The sequence below is a fragment of the Amblyomma maculatum genome, chromosome 3 (genome assembly GCF_055883805.1).
Source record: "Amblyomma maculatum isolate TAMU_Amacu chromosome 3, ASM5588380v1, whole genome shotgun sequence".
Classification (NCBI taxonomy): Eukaryota; Metazoa; Arthropoda; class Arachnida; order Ixodida; family Ixodidae; genus Amblyomma; species Amblyomma maculatum.
Window position 1 is genome coordinate 181207881 of NC_139346.1, and position 18395 is coordinate 181226275.

Here is an 18395-nt window from a genome sequence, read left to right on the forward strand (position 1 = left end):
GCTCCCAGGACGGTCCAGTTCCGAGTCAAAGCACGGCTCGGGTTACGTCCGCGCGTCGTCGTCGGCGCAGGCCGGGGTACCCCTGCTGGTCTTTCCGAAACGGCCTGCTCGCAGGTGCAAGGAGTCATTGGAAATGGAGCGGCCTTGCGTCCGTTTGCTTGGAGGCGGTGTGGCAGTGCGTCGGTTCGCGTACACAACAATATCCTTGCCCGTAACACCCTCAAGCATATTGTCCAACCACAGCACCCATTCGCTTGGCAAGAAGTGATTTACAATGGCACAAACACCCAAGACGCAGGGTGTAAGCGTGTTTTGAATGAAACAAATGTCCAAAAAGTTGTTTTTGTTTTTACAGTGCATGCTTAGCAGAAATTAAAACATAGTAAAGAATATACATTCGCTTAGTGATGTATAATTTCCCTCATTTGAGAAAGTCAATGTATTTCCACATTAGCTCCTATACAAAAATACTGTTGTGTTTTCCAAGTACAAAACTTCTTGCGTAATCTCAAATGAAAGTCTGTTGCGGATCTCACGTTAAAACACATAAAAATTGTTTCTTAGGCAACACCCTACATATGCTAATCAGAAATGAAAACATAGGGCTCTGAAAGTGTGCAGTTAACGAGGAAATAATATATATTCACTTAGTGATGTATACATTTCCTCATTTGAGAAAGTCAATGTATTTCCACATTAGATCCTACCCAAAATACTGTTGCGTTTTCCAAGCACAAAACTTCATGTGTGATCTCAAAGGAAAGTCTGCTGCGGATATGATGTTAAAACGCATCTAATCTTGAATCTCCTTTGAATGGTTGATGACTCATCAAAAACACATTACGTGGGTAACAGAAATTCAATATCCATTTTTGTAAGGGTTGTTTTGGAGCTAAAACATTTTTAAAAGATTTCATGCCAACCAAGAGATCATATCGCAAGTTGTAGACTGTGACCTTGACAGAATAGAAATACACCGCCCGCCATCAAATGGCTTACCTGGTTAGTTGAGTTGGTAGATCATCGGCTCGAATAGGTGTAGTGGTTCCGGGCCTAAACCTTGTACCATAACGAGTCCCCTCTTTTTTTTTACTATAATTTTTATCTTTTATATCTTTTATTGTGCAGCACGTCTGTGCTTGGATTGCTGCTGGTGAGTACTCACGCACTAATCAGAACGCAGTGTCTCTATCACTCTATAACTGTAACAGCAGAGCAGAGTGTAAATTAAGATCAAAGAAGACGACTTACCCAGTACTATTGCATCATGGAATACTAAAACAGCAGCTGACTGCTGTCACAGCCACACGACATCCGCGAATTCAGGCTTATTCGTGTATATGCACCAATGGCGTGATGTGCATCATTTGTGCAGTCATGCAGGCATTCTCAAGACCTTTTATTTTTCTTTAACAGATGCTCGATTCAACTCATCATCTTCTGGATACTCGGTGCCGGCACTGAGTGCTTCGCGAAGCGATCTTGCATGATCGCATCTACTCGGTCCGTTCGTTTAACTACTGATTAATTGCCCCTGATGCCTGCACACAAAGGCTGAATGGGTATTATACATGTGTATACCCAGTATGTTTCTAGTTGCGTGTTGTGGTAAAGACAGCAAATACGTAGTTGAACATAACAACCTCCGTTTCAGGGCCACAAACCCTTCAGGAAGTCCGCTGTGGTAAGGTTCGGCCTATGCTGTGTGTATTCGTGGCCTGTGTATTCAAGCTTAACGCCCTAACCACCACTATAAAAGGCACACTAGGGGGGAGGCTAGAGACGCACAGGGAAAACGCACTGGGAGCGGCTATGCTCCGCGGAGTAGTTCGGTCAGAGCAACAAGCCTTGCTTTCCCTTAACTTTTTTTTTTATTATTATTATTGCGGGCGAACTTAACGAACCCATTCAGGCGGAAACGTCGGATGACTACAGGGCATGATGGCTACAGTGTGGGTAGAAGAAATTGGGGACCAAGTATTCGGGAAAGGAGGTCGGGTGGAAAAAAAGGCGGCTGACGTAATTTCTGGGCTGCAAACTCCTAACGAGGGGCCGACGTGCTGCTTTGAATACCGTACTGACCGCGGGAAAGTCGCACAAAGCTTCCTGCTGTTCTTGTTTTTTTTTTTCATTCTATTTCTTTTTTCTTTTACCCCTTTAGTATTTGTTCTGTTTTCCTTCTCGAGCGTGGTTGGATGGATGCCCCACAGGTTAGCGTAGCCCGTCTGGTTAACCCAGTCATGCGTTCATCCGTGCGCGCGCATAGGCAATTCGCTGCAAGTTGCAGCGGCAGTATACGGGAGCGTTGCGGTGGTTTAGCTAGCGAAGGATGCAGGTGCTGCAGTCTTCGGGGCACGGGAAGTTTTCCCGAAAGAATTTCTTCGTTGCATCGCTTGTTTTTTAGTCGTGTCGCATGCATACGCAGCACATGCACTGTTTATAGTCCTGGCAGGCTCCCGATAAGGTTTTTATTGGATTCGAGGAAAAGGAGCCGAACCAGAAACTGGGTCGGCTGCCGAAGCGCACCGCGTACGCCCTGTTGTATACGAGCTGTATTGCTGTTTACTATGGGGAGCCATGTCGACTCGATGCCGCCGGCTATAGTAAGGGCTCGCTTTCTTGTAGTGCACGTATGTCTGCAAGGCCTTTATATTGTTGCCTGCTTCGAATAAGTGAAATGGACGCGGAGCTCGATATTTGAAGAATAAGAGCGTAGCGTACGTTTTGTCGGATTCGACGTACCTTTCGTACTTTTTATGTTACGTTTAGTACGCCCCTTGTGTGCCGTGGTTTTTTTTTTTTTTCCTTTTTTATCGTAGATGGACTTTTTTTCCTTTTTTTGTGTGTTTTCGTTGCGTGAGGACCTGCACTCGTCCCTAAAGCTTTTTATCCTCCGCACGGTCTATTTCTCGCTGAAGGGGAATTCCTTAAGTTTTATGCAGAGCTTAATTGTTTTAGGACGTCCGACACTAGATAGAGTAACTCTCGGAAGACACGCCAGAGTGCCGCTTTTCGGGCGTTTGGGCTTCTCCTCTACGCGACCCATGTACAGTCGGTCATAATTCCATAGCATGTGTACTAATTAATATTTTCGGCTAAGTTTACGCGGGTATGGAATGTACGGGACGTGTGCATTGCTAGGAGATGACGAGCGCTTTTTCATCATCGAAATAGTTCAGGGAGAAGCAACGTGTATCAAATTGCTGTACTATGCACATCACTCAGTGTCCAGGGTACAGATTCGCTACGACCTACATTTTCGAACTATTGTGAGGACCTGCCGAACTGTGTCTGTACAGTAGCTGCACCGTGCATCGGTTTGTTTGGCGGCTGAAAATGTACTCGACACTTCAGTTTTTTTCTTCAACCTTGTATGAAGATTATGTTTATGGTCACCGCCATTTCTTTTCTAATTTCGATAGCTTTAGAGCTGACGTCACAACAAAACCCCACCACCTTGCGACACGAGATTCCCTGATAGGTTGATCCGATGATGACGTCGTGAGGTCGCGTGGCCACGACGGACCAATCGAAGAGCACCACCCACAAGGAGTCAAATTCAAAAATGGCACCGGTTCTCGTGATTGGTGTAGACCGTAATGACATCATAGAGGTCACATGACCACGAAGGTCGAATTACAGAGTACCTCCCTCAGCAGTCAAATTCAAATATGGTCCTCCGGCCTGGCTGAAAAATATTGAGTCATACTTCAACCACTGATGGGTTTTGAGTGCTGTGCTGACGAAGGCAGCAACGGAACTCCAAGCAAAATGATTCAATCAAAAACAAAATAAATGCAGCAGAAAACTCGAAGGTTGCCGCATTCCTTTTTAAGGAGTCTTAGATGGCTTATCGCTTTTGTTATTGTTGGTTTTACCTTTTTCCTTGAAGCACAACTTTCCTGCGTGTGTGTAACAACTGCGTTGCACGTGATGTCATATTTCGAGAAAATGGATTCGGTTAGCGTCTTTGTTGCGCAGGAAAGAAATTGGCCTTCACGCTGATAGAGACACGCTTGGGAAACTCTGGACGAAGTAAGCCAGACAGTTCAGGAGCGAGCATCGACTGTGCCATGTTCATTCAACATCTCTGCGACAAGACAAACTGAACTTTAAATCACAAGCATGAGTGAAAGATGGATGAGACTGTAGCAATACCTATCCTGGTCGTGCTGAATATATAATGGCGTACCTGGGGCCGAATTACGGTTCTCGCTCTAAAGTTATAGAGCGTGACGTCAAAATGACGACGCCGTGACGTCTCGGCGAGACGTCAACGCGTGACGAAAATTGGAATCAACCAATGATCGCCAGGGTGCCGCCCCGGGCCGCTTATTTTCACGGCAACAGGTTTATTCGCACGTCAAGGAGCCGTTTGCTAACTTTTTTTATAGATATAGCGTATGAATAAATTAACTAAAGTTTTATATTTTCAAGAAGCCGCATTTAAAGTTCAATGTCATCAAAAAAATCAAAAAGCAGCTACAGTTTTGCAATTAAACGCTCTCGTGGGTAGCTTCTTTTGCCGCGAGGGCGCGCTGGCAGAGGTAAACAAACCGTAAAAATGGCGATTTTCAGTAAAACAGCTGATTCCACGGCTAGTGCCGGCTTTTGCGCATCGGCTGATGTCAAGGTACTGTGTGATGGTCCTAAATGCGCGGAGAAATCATATCGAAAGCAGTGTAATCGGGGCTTTATTTTTCTTTAGGAAACAGAAACAAAAGAAAGATCGATCGCGGAGCACAGGCAAAATAAACTTTTATGTCCACACGAACGTCTCACACACAAATGCTTCAGTTAGAACGAGCACGGGGAAAAGCAAGCGTACACTACCAACCTCGCTCGTTTTCATTCGTTTTGCACTGTATGTCACCTTCGCCTCCGCCTTTCGCTTTGGGCGCACTGCGGAGCCCAACCACCCTTCAGCGCCAACTTTGCAGTAGTTGAGTTCAGCCATTTGACGCACGCACTTGCTCACCGTCAGTTATGAGAGGCCGACTACCTGTGGAGACGAAATCCTCCAGAGGCAAAAAAAAAAAAAAAGATCGAAGCACGCATGACAGCCGCACCGTCAGAGCGGTCGACTGCAAGCTTCATCACAGTTCATCGGCGCATTCGTCGCACCACCATTCCGCTTTCACATTTTCAAGTCGAAATAGGCATCGGAACAACTCGCCGAACAAGTAGAACGCATTCTCACACACCGCCCTTCGTCGTTGCTCGCGCCGGCGTTGCCGCTTCAGCGCCGCAGCCACCACTCACACCATTCCACCGCGGACGCCGCCGCCATTTTCGCTCTATAACTCGCTCTAAAACGTTTTAGACCGTCTCATCGCGCTCTACAAAAATAGTCTAAAACTACGGGCATAATTAGGTGCGCGACGTCATCTGTTTTTTCGCCTCCGCGACGCAATCTCAGCATCCCGTGACGCAACTTTTCAAGATGGCGACGGCGACCAATCGGAGCGGGCGTTTTAGAGCGCTCTCAATTATAGAGCGGTCCGTAATACGGCCCCTGGTGTGTCTTCTTTATCGAGAAAAGCTCATATGACAACTCGGAGTCCATATCATTGTAACAGTCCTCCTTGCAACAGCCGGTCGTGCACCAAGAGAATTCGATGATGTTGACGCTTCCTGGAACGGATTCCTGTTTTTTGGTCTGGAGTTCGTGCTCTTAGTAACTATATGTGCTTTTACTTATTTTTTCCTACAAACGGGAGTTTATGCGGGGGCGGAGCACAGATACCATTACAAGAGCAAATACAAAAACAGCGAGACACATTAGCAGAACAGTCGAAACAGTTTTTTTTTTTTTTTTTTTTTTTCATACTTCGACTCATGTGGCTACCAACCTTTGAATGTTTTATTCCCCCATAGGATTATGCTTGGCTGGGGTGACATATCGGGTACGATGGCTGGTCGTCAACCTATAACATATATACACTGTCGGAACCTGAACTGAACTTTAGCGAAGTACGCCCACGATACGGAAACCAACTCAAGTAACCATGTCTCGTTGAAACATTCTTGCTGGATGTCGGCGCGCGTAAAAGCCGCATCTCGTCCGACTTGCGCGATTCTACGACGCGTCCACCACAACCACCGCGCATGACCACCATGCAAAGCTTCTCCTCGGCGCGCTGGTTGTCGGTCAAATAAATAACGCGGCGGTTGTGCGCAAGAGCTTGGCGCGCAGAAAAGGGGGCACTGTTGCCGAGAGACGACAAATTTCTCTTGCGCGCCCCTCTCCCCCATCCTTTCTAGTTTTTTTCCCCGCGCAGCGGCCCCCATTATTGACGTTAATGTCCGGGCGCAGTCTCTGTCCGTTGTCCTGTTTGCCACGTGCTGTTGTTGCCGTTAGTTCTTTTCCTGCGGAGTACTGCGTCGTTGTCCGCCGAGCGTGGGCGGCCCGCTTCTATAATGGCCGCGTCGCGCCCTATCGCGTGGCTCACGTGTTTGCCCATCGATCCGAATGAAAAACATGAGCTTCGGCGAAGGAGAGACCAACGACAAGGCACTTCGCGGCCGTAATTGGGAGAGGATAGCAGCGCGAGGAGGAAAAGGAGGAAACCAAAGCAAAGCAAGCTAGGGCGTATGCGTTGAAGAAATAGTCAGGTAAGTAGTAAGAGAAAGAAAGAAAGGGAAGGAAAGGAAAGGGGAAATGAAGGGAAGGAAAAGGGAAATGAGGGGATGGAAGGGAAGGAAAAAAAAGAGAAATACCGAGAGAAAAAGAGAGGGGGGAGAGAAGTCTTCTTTCTGCAATGGCCTTCTTTGCTAAGTGGCCAGCCTCACCGACCCCGGATCATTCGAAAATGCCTTCTATTTGGCTCCAAGTTCATTACATTTTCCCTTTGTTACGTGCTCACATCACACATCATATAAGCAACCACAGTTAGTGCAACAGATATAAAGCACGGCTCACGTGTAACTTTTTTGCACGAGAAAACGGGCCGGCTATGAAAGCACGGCTGTACCGTTAAACGTGCACTATCTTGGGGACTGTTTATATTACACCCGCTTCTTGCATCGGCTTTGGCGCAACTTTGACGGTAAAGCTCAGTCCGATTCTGGCGCGTTTTCCCGTTCAGAAAAGCGCTCCATGTTGGTTAGCGACACTCAAACTACACCGTGAGGGAAGGGTTGAAAGTAGAGGAGATAAGGTAGAGATAGCTCAAATCTGCTTTAAGTTGGCTTGTGGCGACACAATTGGGAAACACAGAGTATCTCATTATACTTGGAGGGGAAAGGGGAGCCACAGCATATTCGTTTCTTGAAGAGCACATCATCCACTGCGGGAATGCCAGAAAGACAAGGTTTCCTGTTTGGGTAGCACAATGTTTGGCCGGAAACACAGAGAGCAGACCAGTACAAAACTCTAGAAGATAAAACGATTAGAATGGCGCGTTTGAGCTTGTTTGTTCGAATTGTTTTGAAATGAGGATGCCGTTCATGCCTACTCATGCAAGCAGCTTTTCCCCTTCCCATTTCTATACTAAGTAGAGCTCCCTAGCCCTGAACTAGCGGCTTACAGTCTGGTGCATATGGAGCCAAGCTACACATGAAGTTTAGTGATACCTTGCAACCACAGGTAAGCTTATCACAGACCGTCGACTCAAAGGGCTTTTGTTCGTCGTTGAAGCGCTGAGTTCAGCTCAGTTCTGTTGATGTACACCCAGCGCTAGATTTATGAGTGGAGGAAACGATGAGAGGTTCGATCTGAGGCTTTCTGAGATGCTGGCCGGGAAGGGGGGGGGGGGGGGGGGGGGGTCTTGTGTCCCGGCGGCCTCTTCCGTCAACCGGTTGGTTAGGAGCTGGAGCTCAGGTTCCCGAGAGCAAGCTCTCCCAGGTTTCTCTACTATCTATTTGTGCTCTCCCCCGGTAGAGTCTGGACATTCCGAAATTATATGATCGAGGGTTCCTCTCTCATTACAGTGATTGCATTTATCGTCTCTGGCCTCAGGGAACGTTTCGCCATAACCGGGTGCGGGTACGTGTAGGTTTGCGATTGTCTCCGCGTGATTTCCCGTCTGTTATTTAGTTTTGCGTCTGGTGGGGGATGTCATTCCACGTTCTGATCTATAATGCTGCGTAATTTCCCCATATTAGAGCAGGCGTTCTCTGCTCCCCCGGTCGTCGAAGTACCCCCTAGTTGCTCGGTGGTATAAAGGTCTCGAGGCAACTCATGGGCCGCTTCATTCCTGCGGTGACGGCTACGTGCGCCGGTATCTAAATTATGTGAATTTTCCTGTTCAACTTTCTCTGGCCTTGTATTCTGGCCTCAGCCGAACAGACTATTCCCTTCCTAAAATTTTGAATGGCAGTTTTGCTGTCGCCTATTACTAGTTTTGCTTCCGTTCCTATGCACGCAGTTCTGCCCGTCAAGAAATTCCTGATGTACCGCAATGTTTTGGTACCTACGTTTAGCTTGTTCAATCCTCCTAGGATTGCCTCGTGTTTCACATTATAAAAAGCTTACGTGGTATCCATCTCCAAGATTTCCTTTTCATCCTTTGTTTTTTAAGTCTATTATAAAGTGTTCGAGTTGTAGCATGACGTACTGCGTACACAGGTGTGGTCGGAAACCGACTATCTCAAGAAAACTTCTTGTTGGGCTAGTTGGTGTCTATTCATTATAAGTTAAAGGCGCCAAAACAACACGCACACACACAAGAAAAGAAGAATGGGACAGAGCGACTATCTCGAGCGACTACCGACTATCTCGTGCAACGACGGTCCGTTCCTCTCCCCGAAGCCCATAAAACTGGTTTGGGCAACGTGTTCTATTAATTTCTCTACGCAAGTAGTTAGGGAGGTTGGTCTTAGATTTGCCTGTTGCGGAGGCTTCCTGCAGGTTTAGGTACTAGGGACATCTGCCGTCTTCCAGTGCTGTGGGAGCTCGTCTTTTTCCTAACTTTCCTGTATGTACACCGTTAGCTGTCTATTGGAGTCTTCGTCTAGGCTTCTTAAAGTATTTATTGTTCCTTACCCCGTCTGGTCCCGGGGCCGAATTCGTTTTCAGTCTCACTATCTCTGCCCTCATCTCAGCCTTTGAAATAGGGGCATCTAGTGTTTCGTTGAGCCCTCCGTTGTAATCGAAGAGTGAGGAAGGCGAGGCATCTCTCACGTACGTTTCTATTAGGTTTTTCATGGAGTGTTTGTTGTTTTCATATAGTACGTGTGCCTACTTTTTGCTAGCCTTATTCCAGACTGCGTCTTAGACTTTCCGAGGTCTAACGGATGCCGAAATACGTTCGATTTTTTAGAAAGGTTCATGTTACTCTCCATTTTATCGCACTTAATATGCCAATTTTATTCACATAGGTTCTAAGTGTATTTCTTTTATTTTCTTATAAAGCCTCGCAGTCTTCCTCCTGGGGCTACGGTTTCATTTCTGCTTTTTGAGACCAAGCTGTAAGCATTGTTTAGCTTCCCGCGTGTCTTTAAGACGACCATGTCAGTCATGTCCAGGGCGTCGGTCGGACCAGTCGAGGGTTTTTGTCGCCTCTCTAACGCTAGATTTTAGCGTCTCTCTCCATTCCTCGATGGTCTTAACGGTTTCCATCTCCTGAACCCTTCTTAATTCTCTGAACTGATCCCACTCAACTATGGCCGGCTTGTGCGCCTTGCGCGAATGGAGGTCTTCCTGGAGTGCAAATAAAATTTACTATACTGGTTGGAAGTATTTACAAGCAGGTTTTTCATGTTGTTGTTGTGCCGCTCGTGCCGCCTTCAGTTGCAGTTGCTTCAAAAGGCGATGATTAAAACCAGCAAAAAAAAAAAAAAAAAAAAAAAAAACACTGGTGTAAAAAAATATAACATGCAAACGTGAGTAAACCCGAAAGGGGTCGTAAGTGCAAAAGAAATAACACCTAACGCGAGAGATGGATACAGAATATATAAACAGACAATTACATTGAAAACGAGAGGGCTCAACCACGAGAAAGTGGGAGTGCTGTTGAAGGCAGCTTGGAAAAGCAAAAAAAAAAAAAAAAAAAAGGCCAAAACCAATGGCACGCCTTTTTGGTTTTTGTTTTTGCTTTTTCGTCGTCACCTTTTGACGAGGCTGCAGCTGAAGGGAACACTTCAAGCGTAGCCACGCAAAATTATCTGCGCGTTGAATACTTGCTACCAGTAGCAGATTTCAGTTGCAAGTCTGACCTGTTTTCTGTCGTCTTTCCACTCATGCAGGTTTTTGTTGGCTAGCTGCTATGACTGGATATAAGAGTCAACTAAGGTAACAGCCATGATATGAAAGCCAAATAGATCAGCGAGGGGAAGCCAAGGAGGTTGGCCAAGCGCGACACTTTTCCGTTGCCCTGTCTCGAGCATGATAAGGGTGAGGAGGACCCCAAAAGAGGAAAGCGATATTGCACTCTCGGATTTTAAACGTATGCAAGAGACCGTCAGCTCTGTGTCGCGTCAGTTATTCAAGCGCGACTCCTAACTCTTGAAAGATTGAAAGAAGCCCGAGCGGTGGCGCGGGGGCCGTTGACGCTTGTTGTCAGCCATCACCCGGCCGGCTTGCAAGCTGTGTCATGGCGACGAGTATTTCAGAAGCAAAAGCGTTACCATCTTCCGGTGCATTACGCACCAGCCGTTAGTATGTGCAATGTGAAAGAAAAGTTCCAAGCTAGCCGCACGATTTAACTAATAAAACTAATAAAAGTGTTAGGTCTATTGGGCCACATGTATAATCGGGAGCGTCTGGGACGAAGCTCACTTTTTTTGTGCACTTTATTTTTCCTGTTCTAGTATGTGTTGCTATTTTTGACTCCAACTCTTTAGTGCTCTTGTAAGATTCCACCTTAACCATTCCAAATACTGAAGTATTTGTGTCACTCTCGTGTACCCAGCCAAATGGAACCTCTTTTTTTTTTTTTTTTTTCCTGAGAATATTCTATACAAACTGTGCCCCCTTCCATTGCAAGTGAATTGCTTTTTTTTTTTTTTAATGCTAGCGAACCCGGTAAATAAGGTTTCTCAGTATCCTCACGTCCTATAACCACAGTGGCTTCGACGTAATCTTGGGGGCAAGTTTTGTCATCCGAAATAAAATAAGCTCGAGCTTCCTGGCGTCGTTAGCACATTTAAAAAAAAAAAAAAAAGTTATCTGAGCCCTCAATACCTTGCTTGTGAAAATGGTGTTTTGGTGATGCAAGCATTTCAACATTTGTTCTTTTTTTTTTCACATACCTTTATAAAATTAGCGTTTCGAAACACGCACACTTTGACTCGCCCCGCTTACTTTCAGCAAGCCCGTGTATCTTGTTTGAGCGCAGTTGATTCTCTTTCTATGTAATAATGGCGAGCTCTCCATCCGACGCTTAAATGGCCCTAACCGCTCAATCTTGCTTTATATTGTCGTGTGATGTTATTTACCAAATATAACAATTTAATATATTATCAGTAATCTGGTAATCTGGTAGTGTACGTGTCGCGGAGTGCGGCGATGACTCGGCTGCTTGGGGGCTCCATCTAGTGAACAGCCGAGAACCATGCAGAAAAGCACCGGCTTTCCACTGTCGGCTTTGACGGGAAGTCTATACCATAAAGGAAAAAAAAAATACGAGGGGCTTTAGCGGCTAAAGTATTGAAATACAAAAGCCTGAGTGCCGCATTCTGCTACGCAACTGGTGCTATTTAGTAATAATTAAATAATTAGTCGTTATAATCATTATTAATTTGTATTTGAATATGTAATTAACGAATTATTTGATTATTCAATGTTTGAATAAATAATTAGTCGTCAATTAGGGAATAATTATAATATTATTTAGTCGATTAGTAATTGCTCATTGATTTACATATGGTCATATGAGGCACGCATTCGCGCATACTGTGGTGGTTCTCTGATTGGTCGAGACCTCTATGACGTCATCCTGCCTCGGCCAATCAGAGCCGCCGCAAAAGTGGGACACATTATGCCCACGACAGCATGAGCCATTAAAGGCTTTCGCCTTAATAGATCCTGAGACATCAACTCCTAGCTTCCGCATTCTGGCTCGGCAAGGTGTATAAACTGCGTTCATGTGTTTGCTCGTGCAGAGCCTGGTGAACTTCGTGTACTTCGCCTCCATTCTGGCGCAAACGATCGGCTGTAGCGGGTCGGCCGAGACCGTGTTCCAGCGCCGCGAGCGCATCCAGACCATCTCTCGGCGTCTGAACGCCGCCCGGTCAGCGGTCTCCACTTCCGGACTGGCTCCCTACGACGTGGTCATTTCGCCCGTCGATAAGGCGCTTCGTCGGCGACACTCGACGAATCTGCCGGCCACGGGCTTCACCGCAATTTCGTAGCTACCCGCAGCGCATCGGCCTGCTGGCTACCCCATGGGACAGCTCGCTTACGCTTCGCACCCGGTGAGCAAACACGCTCGCAGGTCACTCAACAGGGGAGCAGCCACGACTGTATTGAAAAGTGTCCTCAAATCGTATTTGGCATAGATGTGTATTAGTTTAATTACTGGTCCTCAGTTCGCGAACTAAGGACAGCTCCACTCAACATGTGTAAATTGCTGTTGTACGGCTTTTTGTGGATGCGTTGATGATGTTTATCCGTCAGCGGAGAGGGTACATTGATAGCTGCGAAAATTCACTTTAATCCACTGGTCCGTTAAAATTCGGGATGTCTAGTCTGGCTTGATAAGGACTCAGCGATCGCAGTTTCCAAGTGAATGACAATAAGCCTACAGACCCTGATGTCCGCGTAAAAAAGCTATATTGTCACACACAGTGGACTTGTGAAATTGACCACTGATGATGCCACCCTTATTGCAGTTTTGGCGGCCTTTTCTCAGCCCCCGAAAGCCACTTTTTCGGTGAAAATAGCGTATTAGTAGATAAAAGGGGGCAGTCTGTCGGTACTGGCCGAATTAAGGTTGTCATGTATCTTTATAATGCTGTATGGGACAGTGAGTATGGGACAGCCTTCAAGAGTATGCGGCACAGAACGTTTGGTTCTGAGCCATTTTTTTCGATTGTTTTCCATCGTTGATGTTCCAAATCTGTCGAAGAAAACAGGTTGCCTCACTTGTTACGGGCATCAAAAATTCCAAGGCGAAAGTTCCTCCTGCACTGGATGGCTTAGAAGCAAACCAAACGTGCTGTATATTTGTGACAAAAACTATACGTCTTGCATTGGATCACATAGTGATGCATTAGATAAAGTCGCGTTCCAAGGAGAGTTCACTCGCAACATAGATACTTATTTCGTTCAGATTTGAAGTAAAAATCCTGTAAATGTGTCCAAGTGGCATTGGCGGTTGGCTGCTTAGAACGAGATGGAGAGCGAGTTGGGGTGTAGATATGCGGGGCAGGCGGTTGCATTTAAATAATTAAAATAATAATACTAGTTAATAACCATATTATTTACTATGCACGCATGACTATTGTATACCCGCAGCGCCTGCAGGTGAAAGCGATGAAAGTTTCCGCGTATGGGTCACATTTCTATTTATTTATGTCGAACTTGAAAGGCTTCAGGCTCGGAACGCACCTCAGGAAAGGAGATTAAAACAATGGGATTCTTCTTCACTCATACGTGAGGAGTAATTGGAGACTGCGTTCTTGGGAGGACTTCACTTCCACGTCGTTTCCACCTGTGCATAACACGTGTTCTATTTCCGAGCGCGCTGCAGGCGAAAGAAATAGCGCGGCTGCTGATGTGCGCGTGCGGCGTGTGTCCGCGTTTTGCATGCACGCCCTTTCTCTCATCCGGCCACGAACGCATGCGCGAATACAAGCACGCGCAGCCGCCGCGGCATGCACTCCGTGGTACGGGCGGCGAGATCCTTTCTCCGTCGCCGCCATTTGCGAAGCTGCATAACTAACCTCGCGTCACGTTTCTCCGCATGTGTCGGTGCGGGCGCGTGCCGGCGGACCCAGCGAGTGCCGTGGGATCTCCTTACGTCTCGCCTGCCGCCGCTGTCGGAGATCCGACTGCCTGCCTTCCAGCCCGCCTGTCTGTACAGCCACCTCCTTCTGTCGGTCGAGCGCAGCGACGGTACGCCAAGGCCGTGGCGTAGACGGCAGCAGCGGGAGACGTCTGCGCCGTGATGCAATCGTTGTGTATAGAGACGACGAACGATACTGCGTACTGAGTCTCGATTTGTCGCGCGCCATCTTCCTCCCTCCTGCGCGCCAGCATTCTTTCAGAGAGGAACTGCCCTGAACGTTGCGATGATGGCCCACGTATTAGAGGAGCACACACGTGTCTGCAGTGCTGGCGCTCTGGTCAGCGGTATCCCGTCTTCCTTTTCTTCCCCAGCCCGGGAAGTCTAAAGAGAGGACATTGTCTTAAGGTTTGCCCGGACACGTGAGCAGTGCGCTTAAATTTGACTGATCGTCAGACGCAGAATTGTTCTTACAAATTATATTTGTGTTGTACTGAGATTTTTCGCGTATCCTGCCCATGTGTCGCGATTATGCTGGAGCATTTTGTCTTAGCCATTCTAAGGAGGGTTTCAGTGCTACCATAAATAGGCAGTCGACACGACGCATACTCTGGTCATTCGTTACAATTGTGCGTTCTTTGATCGGCAGCTAGGAGAAACTGCAACTTCGCAGTTGTCTTCAATTTCTGGTAGGAAGTCCCCAAGAGGGCTTACATGCGGTAATTATTTACAGAAACATATATTTTATTAATTTTTGTTCTGTGCAATTGAAAATACCCTTAATCATTACCGCCGCAGTGGCTGCTAATGTGATAGAATTAAGATTGTGCAGAGCTCGATTGGGAGTAAGCCGCTTCGATTTTCCGGGCCTTGAAAGCCGATTGTCGCAACAGCCGTTCGCGTACTTCGCGCATGACGTACGCACGAGCTGTAAAAGTGACGACCAGATTCACACTAAACACTTCGTCAGAATTAGGGAGTGGGGCTCAGGGTCTTCATTTCATCATAACGGTGTTCATTCATTACCTGCGAACTACGATAGTGCTAGCAGGGCGTCTGAGGTGCGACTCGCCCAGCCACTTGAACAACACATATTTCTCTTTTTCTCTGCATCCTCTATTCGCTTTCTCTCTTTCACTCATTGACACACTAAGCAGACTGAGGGAGGGCGCTCAGAACTATTCTTCCTGCGAGAGCAATATACAGGAAGGGGGGGGGGGGGGGGGGGGGGGTCGCGCATATATGCCTCAAGATCGAGATGAATTAAGGCGCCTACGTCAGCACACAGAGAGAGGAGGAGCTGGAGAAAGGCAAAAAGTGAGGGGGCCCCGATCGACGCTAATTCAATCTTCTTCCGGGAATGCCGACGCAACTACATTGTGCTGACGTTATTAATCTGTTACAATGTTGTGCGTTTGCTTATAGAATCTCTAATGACCTCGAGATTTAATCATCATTGTCTTTCTTCCTTCTTTTGTATGGGAAGCATGCATGGAAGACTTCCCGGATTGTGGAACGCCGCTGGGGGTGGAAGCTTCTGATGAAGTCACCCAATGTCCCGAATATCCCTGGAGCTTCCCACTTTTTCAGTCTAACGCTACTTCTCTGTTTCTTCTATTTCTTTTTGTTCTAATTCTTTAGTTTACAGGGGCTTCCACGGCCACGTTTGTTTACCTGGAATACAGTGTTTTGCATAAAGTATAATGAAGGCCCGGAAAAGAAAAAGCCATTCTGCTGCAACAAGAAAAACAATGGTGTTCGCGTAGTGCTTGTCCTATTCATGTTAATTGCTTTCTTGTCTTGTTCCATTTTCTTTCGTGGCTTCGCACTTCCGCGCGAAGCCTCTGCGCCAGCGAACAATGCGACGCGTGTCTTCTTTTTCTCTCGCAAACAAAGATCTGAATAAAATTCTTTTTTTCCAATTCCGAACAATGTACATTTGTCGGCATCACTCATTTCGAGAGCCTCATTCTTTTCAATTGCATCTTGTTAGTTCGAATATATTTGTTTTCCTTTTTTTTTTTTTTCATTTCCCGCCTTTTATACGGGAGTAGACACTGCGGCCTTTGCGGCCTTTTATGAGGGCGTCTTGAAAGGTTGTTCCCCGCAGCGAAGAATGGCCTTTGTGACCGTTATTGATGAGCTGTGTTGAATATGACTTCCCGCTCCAGAGGCCTTATGCACCTGTTGTAGTGCTGCCTGTTCTACTCCACCTTGTTGAATTACACACAGACTGTGCTTGAAGATCGAGTGCCTTGACTTCTTGCTTCAATCGCAATTTCGAAATGAGGCATCCTAAAAATACACTTCCATCAAAGACAAGCATTTTATTTTTGCCTCTTACTTTTTCGTCCTATTTACCTAAAAGGCACACAGCAGTGTCGTAAAACACGTCTGTTGATTCATCCGCCGTATTGTCTAGCTTCGTACTTTGCTGTCGAAATGTAATAGAAATTCCGGCTGCTAATCGTGGCTATGTACACCGAAGTTACCCGTGCCGACTCTCAAGACCGCCAGGTATGTCCAAACAAAGCAGAAAAAAGCCGAATAAATCCATTCTCACCGGAAAAAGTCCTCGAAAAATTTCGGCAGCCTCCAACGAGCATTCTGCTCATTAGCTCGCTATCCTAGGACAATGGACAAAACATTTACGATAGGAGCCTGAATATCCGCTTCCAAGAACAGACCGCCAATCTCAGCTGAGGCTTTGCAAATAGAAGTAGACTGGGCAAATGAGACTGGAATAGAGACGCTGTATTTATTTGAAAAACGCTTTGTTCAAATAGGAGAATGAATGAGACGACACCGCGTGTGCACGTACGTGCATACAGGTTCTTTCCGCTAATTGGAAACGAAAATACAACGCTGCAGTCAGCGCAGGTATGGCATGCGAGAATCCTTTTTATAATGATGAACTTGAGCCACGTTTTCGGCGCACGTTCGGAGTTGTGATCCCGGTTGGACCTACGCATGTTTAAAAAGCGTTTACTGTATATGATTCGTGCAATTCACCATCCTTAGATCCTGCTGGTGTTTGAATTGCTGGACAGGCAACAGGACCACATCTGGCTCATTTACATCTTTCTGATGCCTGTATAGCGTAATGCACAACTTATTGCCTGCAAAGTACAGGCAGCTAGCAGGTGAAAACGCTTGAGAATCGCTTGTCCTAGTCTTAAGTACTTTTTTCGTGCGCAAAAACTAATCAGTTAAGATCACTAACCAAATTTCTCAATTACAGAATACAGGAACAAAACGTCGGATCAGAAGTTGTATACGTTGTCTTGAAAAACAGTCAAGTTTATTTAGCGACTTAATGGCTTTATTTATGTGTAGTTTTATGCATCGACAGTGGTCGATCATTCCTATACGAGCAGACGGCGTCCGTGCACACGCCGATTCTTGCCGACTTCCCCGGTTCGCTCCGTGCGAAGGCGCCGACTATGCAAATTGTCGAGGCTTGCGAGATATTATTAAAGACCTGGAAGGCTGTACTGGTCACTTCTCAGGCATACTAGTCTTTTTATTTTTTAAAAATGTTTATTTTCATTTAGTTCACATTCGGAGAAATGCCATCGTGTAATTGTGTCGTTTGATTTTCTTCAAAGCGTAATTAAAATAGCGCTTTTGTATGGAGCTGTATTAAAGTGCATTTTCGTTTAAAATTTTAATTTACACTTCCTTTTAAAATGTCTCCGTCGCACCAGCCAGTCCACACTGTTCAAAAGCTCCGCCTTTACCCTATGTCAAGAGTACAAAATAGTAGGTTGCTTATAATATCACATATATTTTTACAAGTGCCGGCGTTTTGTCTCACTATTAGCTGTTTTAAAATTGCGTGAGATACGCTCGTGCGCGCTGGCAGGGGTTAATAAAACAAAACACTTTTTTTTTTTTCCTTTCCTTTGTACGAAACGGTGTGTACGTAAGACAGGCAGCCAGCCAAATTCTCTCTTTCCCGGCGCCGTTAAACGCCTTACCTTTGAAGATGAATACATCGTAAAATGCAATAACGATGTCTGCGTTTGGGGCATAAAAAATGTGAAAGCTACGCACTTGATATAGCGAAACCGTGAAAGCCAACTCAATGAGATTTGAGATGCGTATTTTGGACGGCCGCTATTTTTGGGCTCCATTTTCAATTAAGACAATTTTCAATATGAGGAACTCACATTTGACATTAGCAGCATTAAGTTTCGCAATATAAAATTGCCCTTGAAAAACAAAAACGTTAACTCGTTAATTTCAATCGACAATCATGTAATCATTAAGCTTTATATACCGTGCATAACATCCGTAGCGTATAACACTTGTATGCCTTTCCATTTAATAAACATATATATATATATATATATATATATATATATATATATATATATATATATATATATATATATATATATATATATATATATATATATATATATATATATATATATATACACACACCCCGAGGCGTTACTCATAGCTTTTAAAGCCCAAATTTGTGAAGGGTAAACAATAATT

General features: G+C 45.8%; 1 protein-coding gene across 3 annotated transcripts in view; it reads left to right on the forward strand.

The window, feature by feature from the left end:
- LOC146197094 (uncharacterized) overlaps positions 1 to 15090 on the forward strand; it is a 200701-nt gene extending 185611 nt beyond the window's left edge. For 2 of the 3 annotated variants that reach the window (XM_084598837.1, XM_084598838.1), the window contains exons 9-10: positions 12046 to 12357; positions 13882 to 15090. In XM_084598837.1, the coding sequence (XP_084454963.1) occupies positions 12046 to 12294 (249 nt within the window). In that variant the 3' untranslated portion in view covers positions 12295 to 12357; positions 13882 to 15090. Of the gene's footprint in view, positions 1 to 12045; positions 12358 to 13881 lie in introns of those variants that run through there. The other variant, XM_084598839.1, reaches the window with a different exon arrangement.
- The last annotated feature ends 3305 nt before the right edge of the window (positions 15091 to 18395 follow it).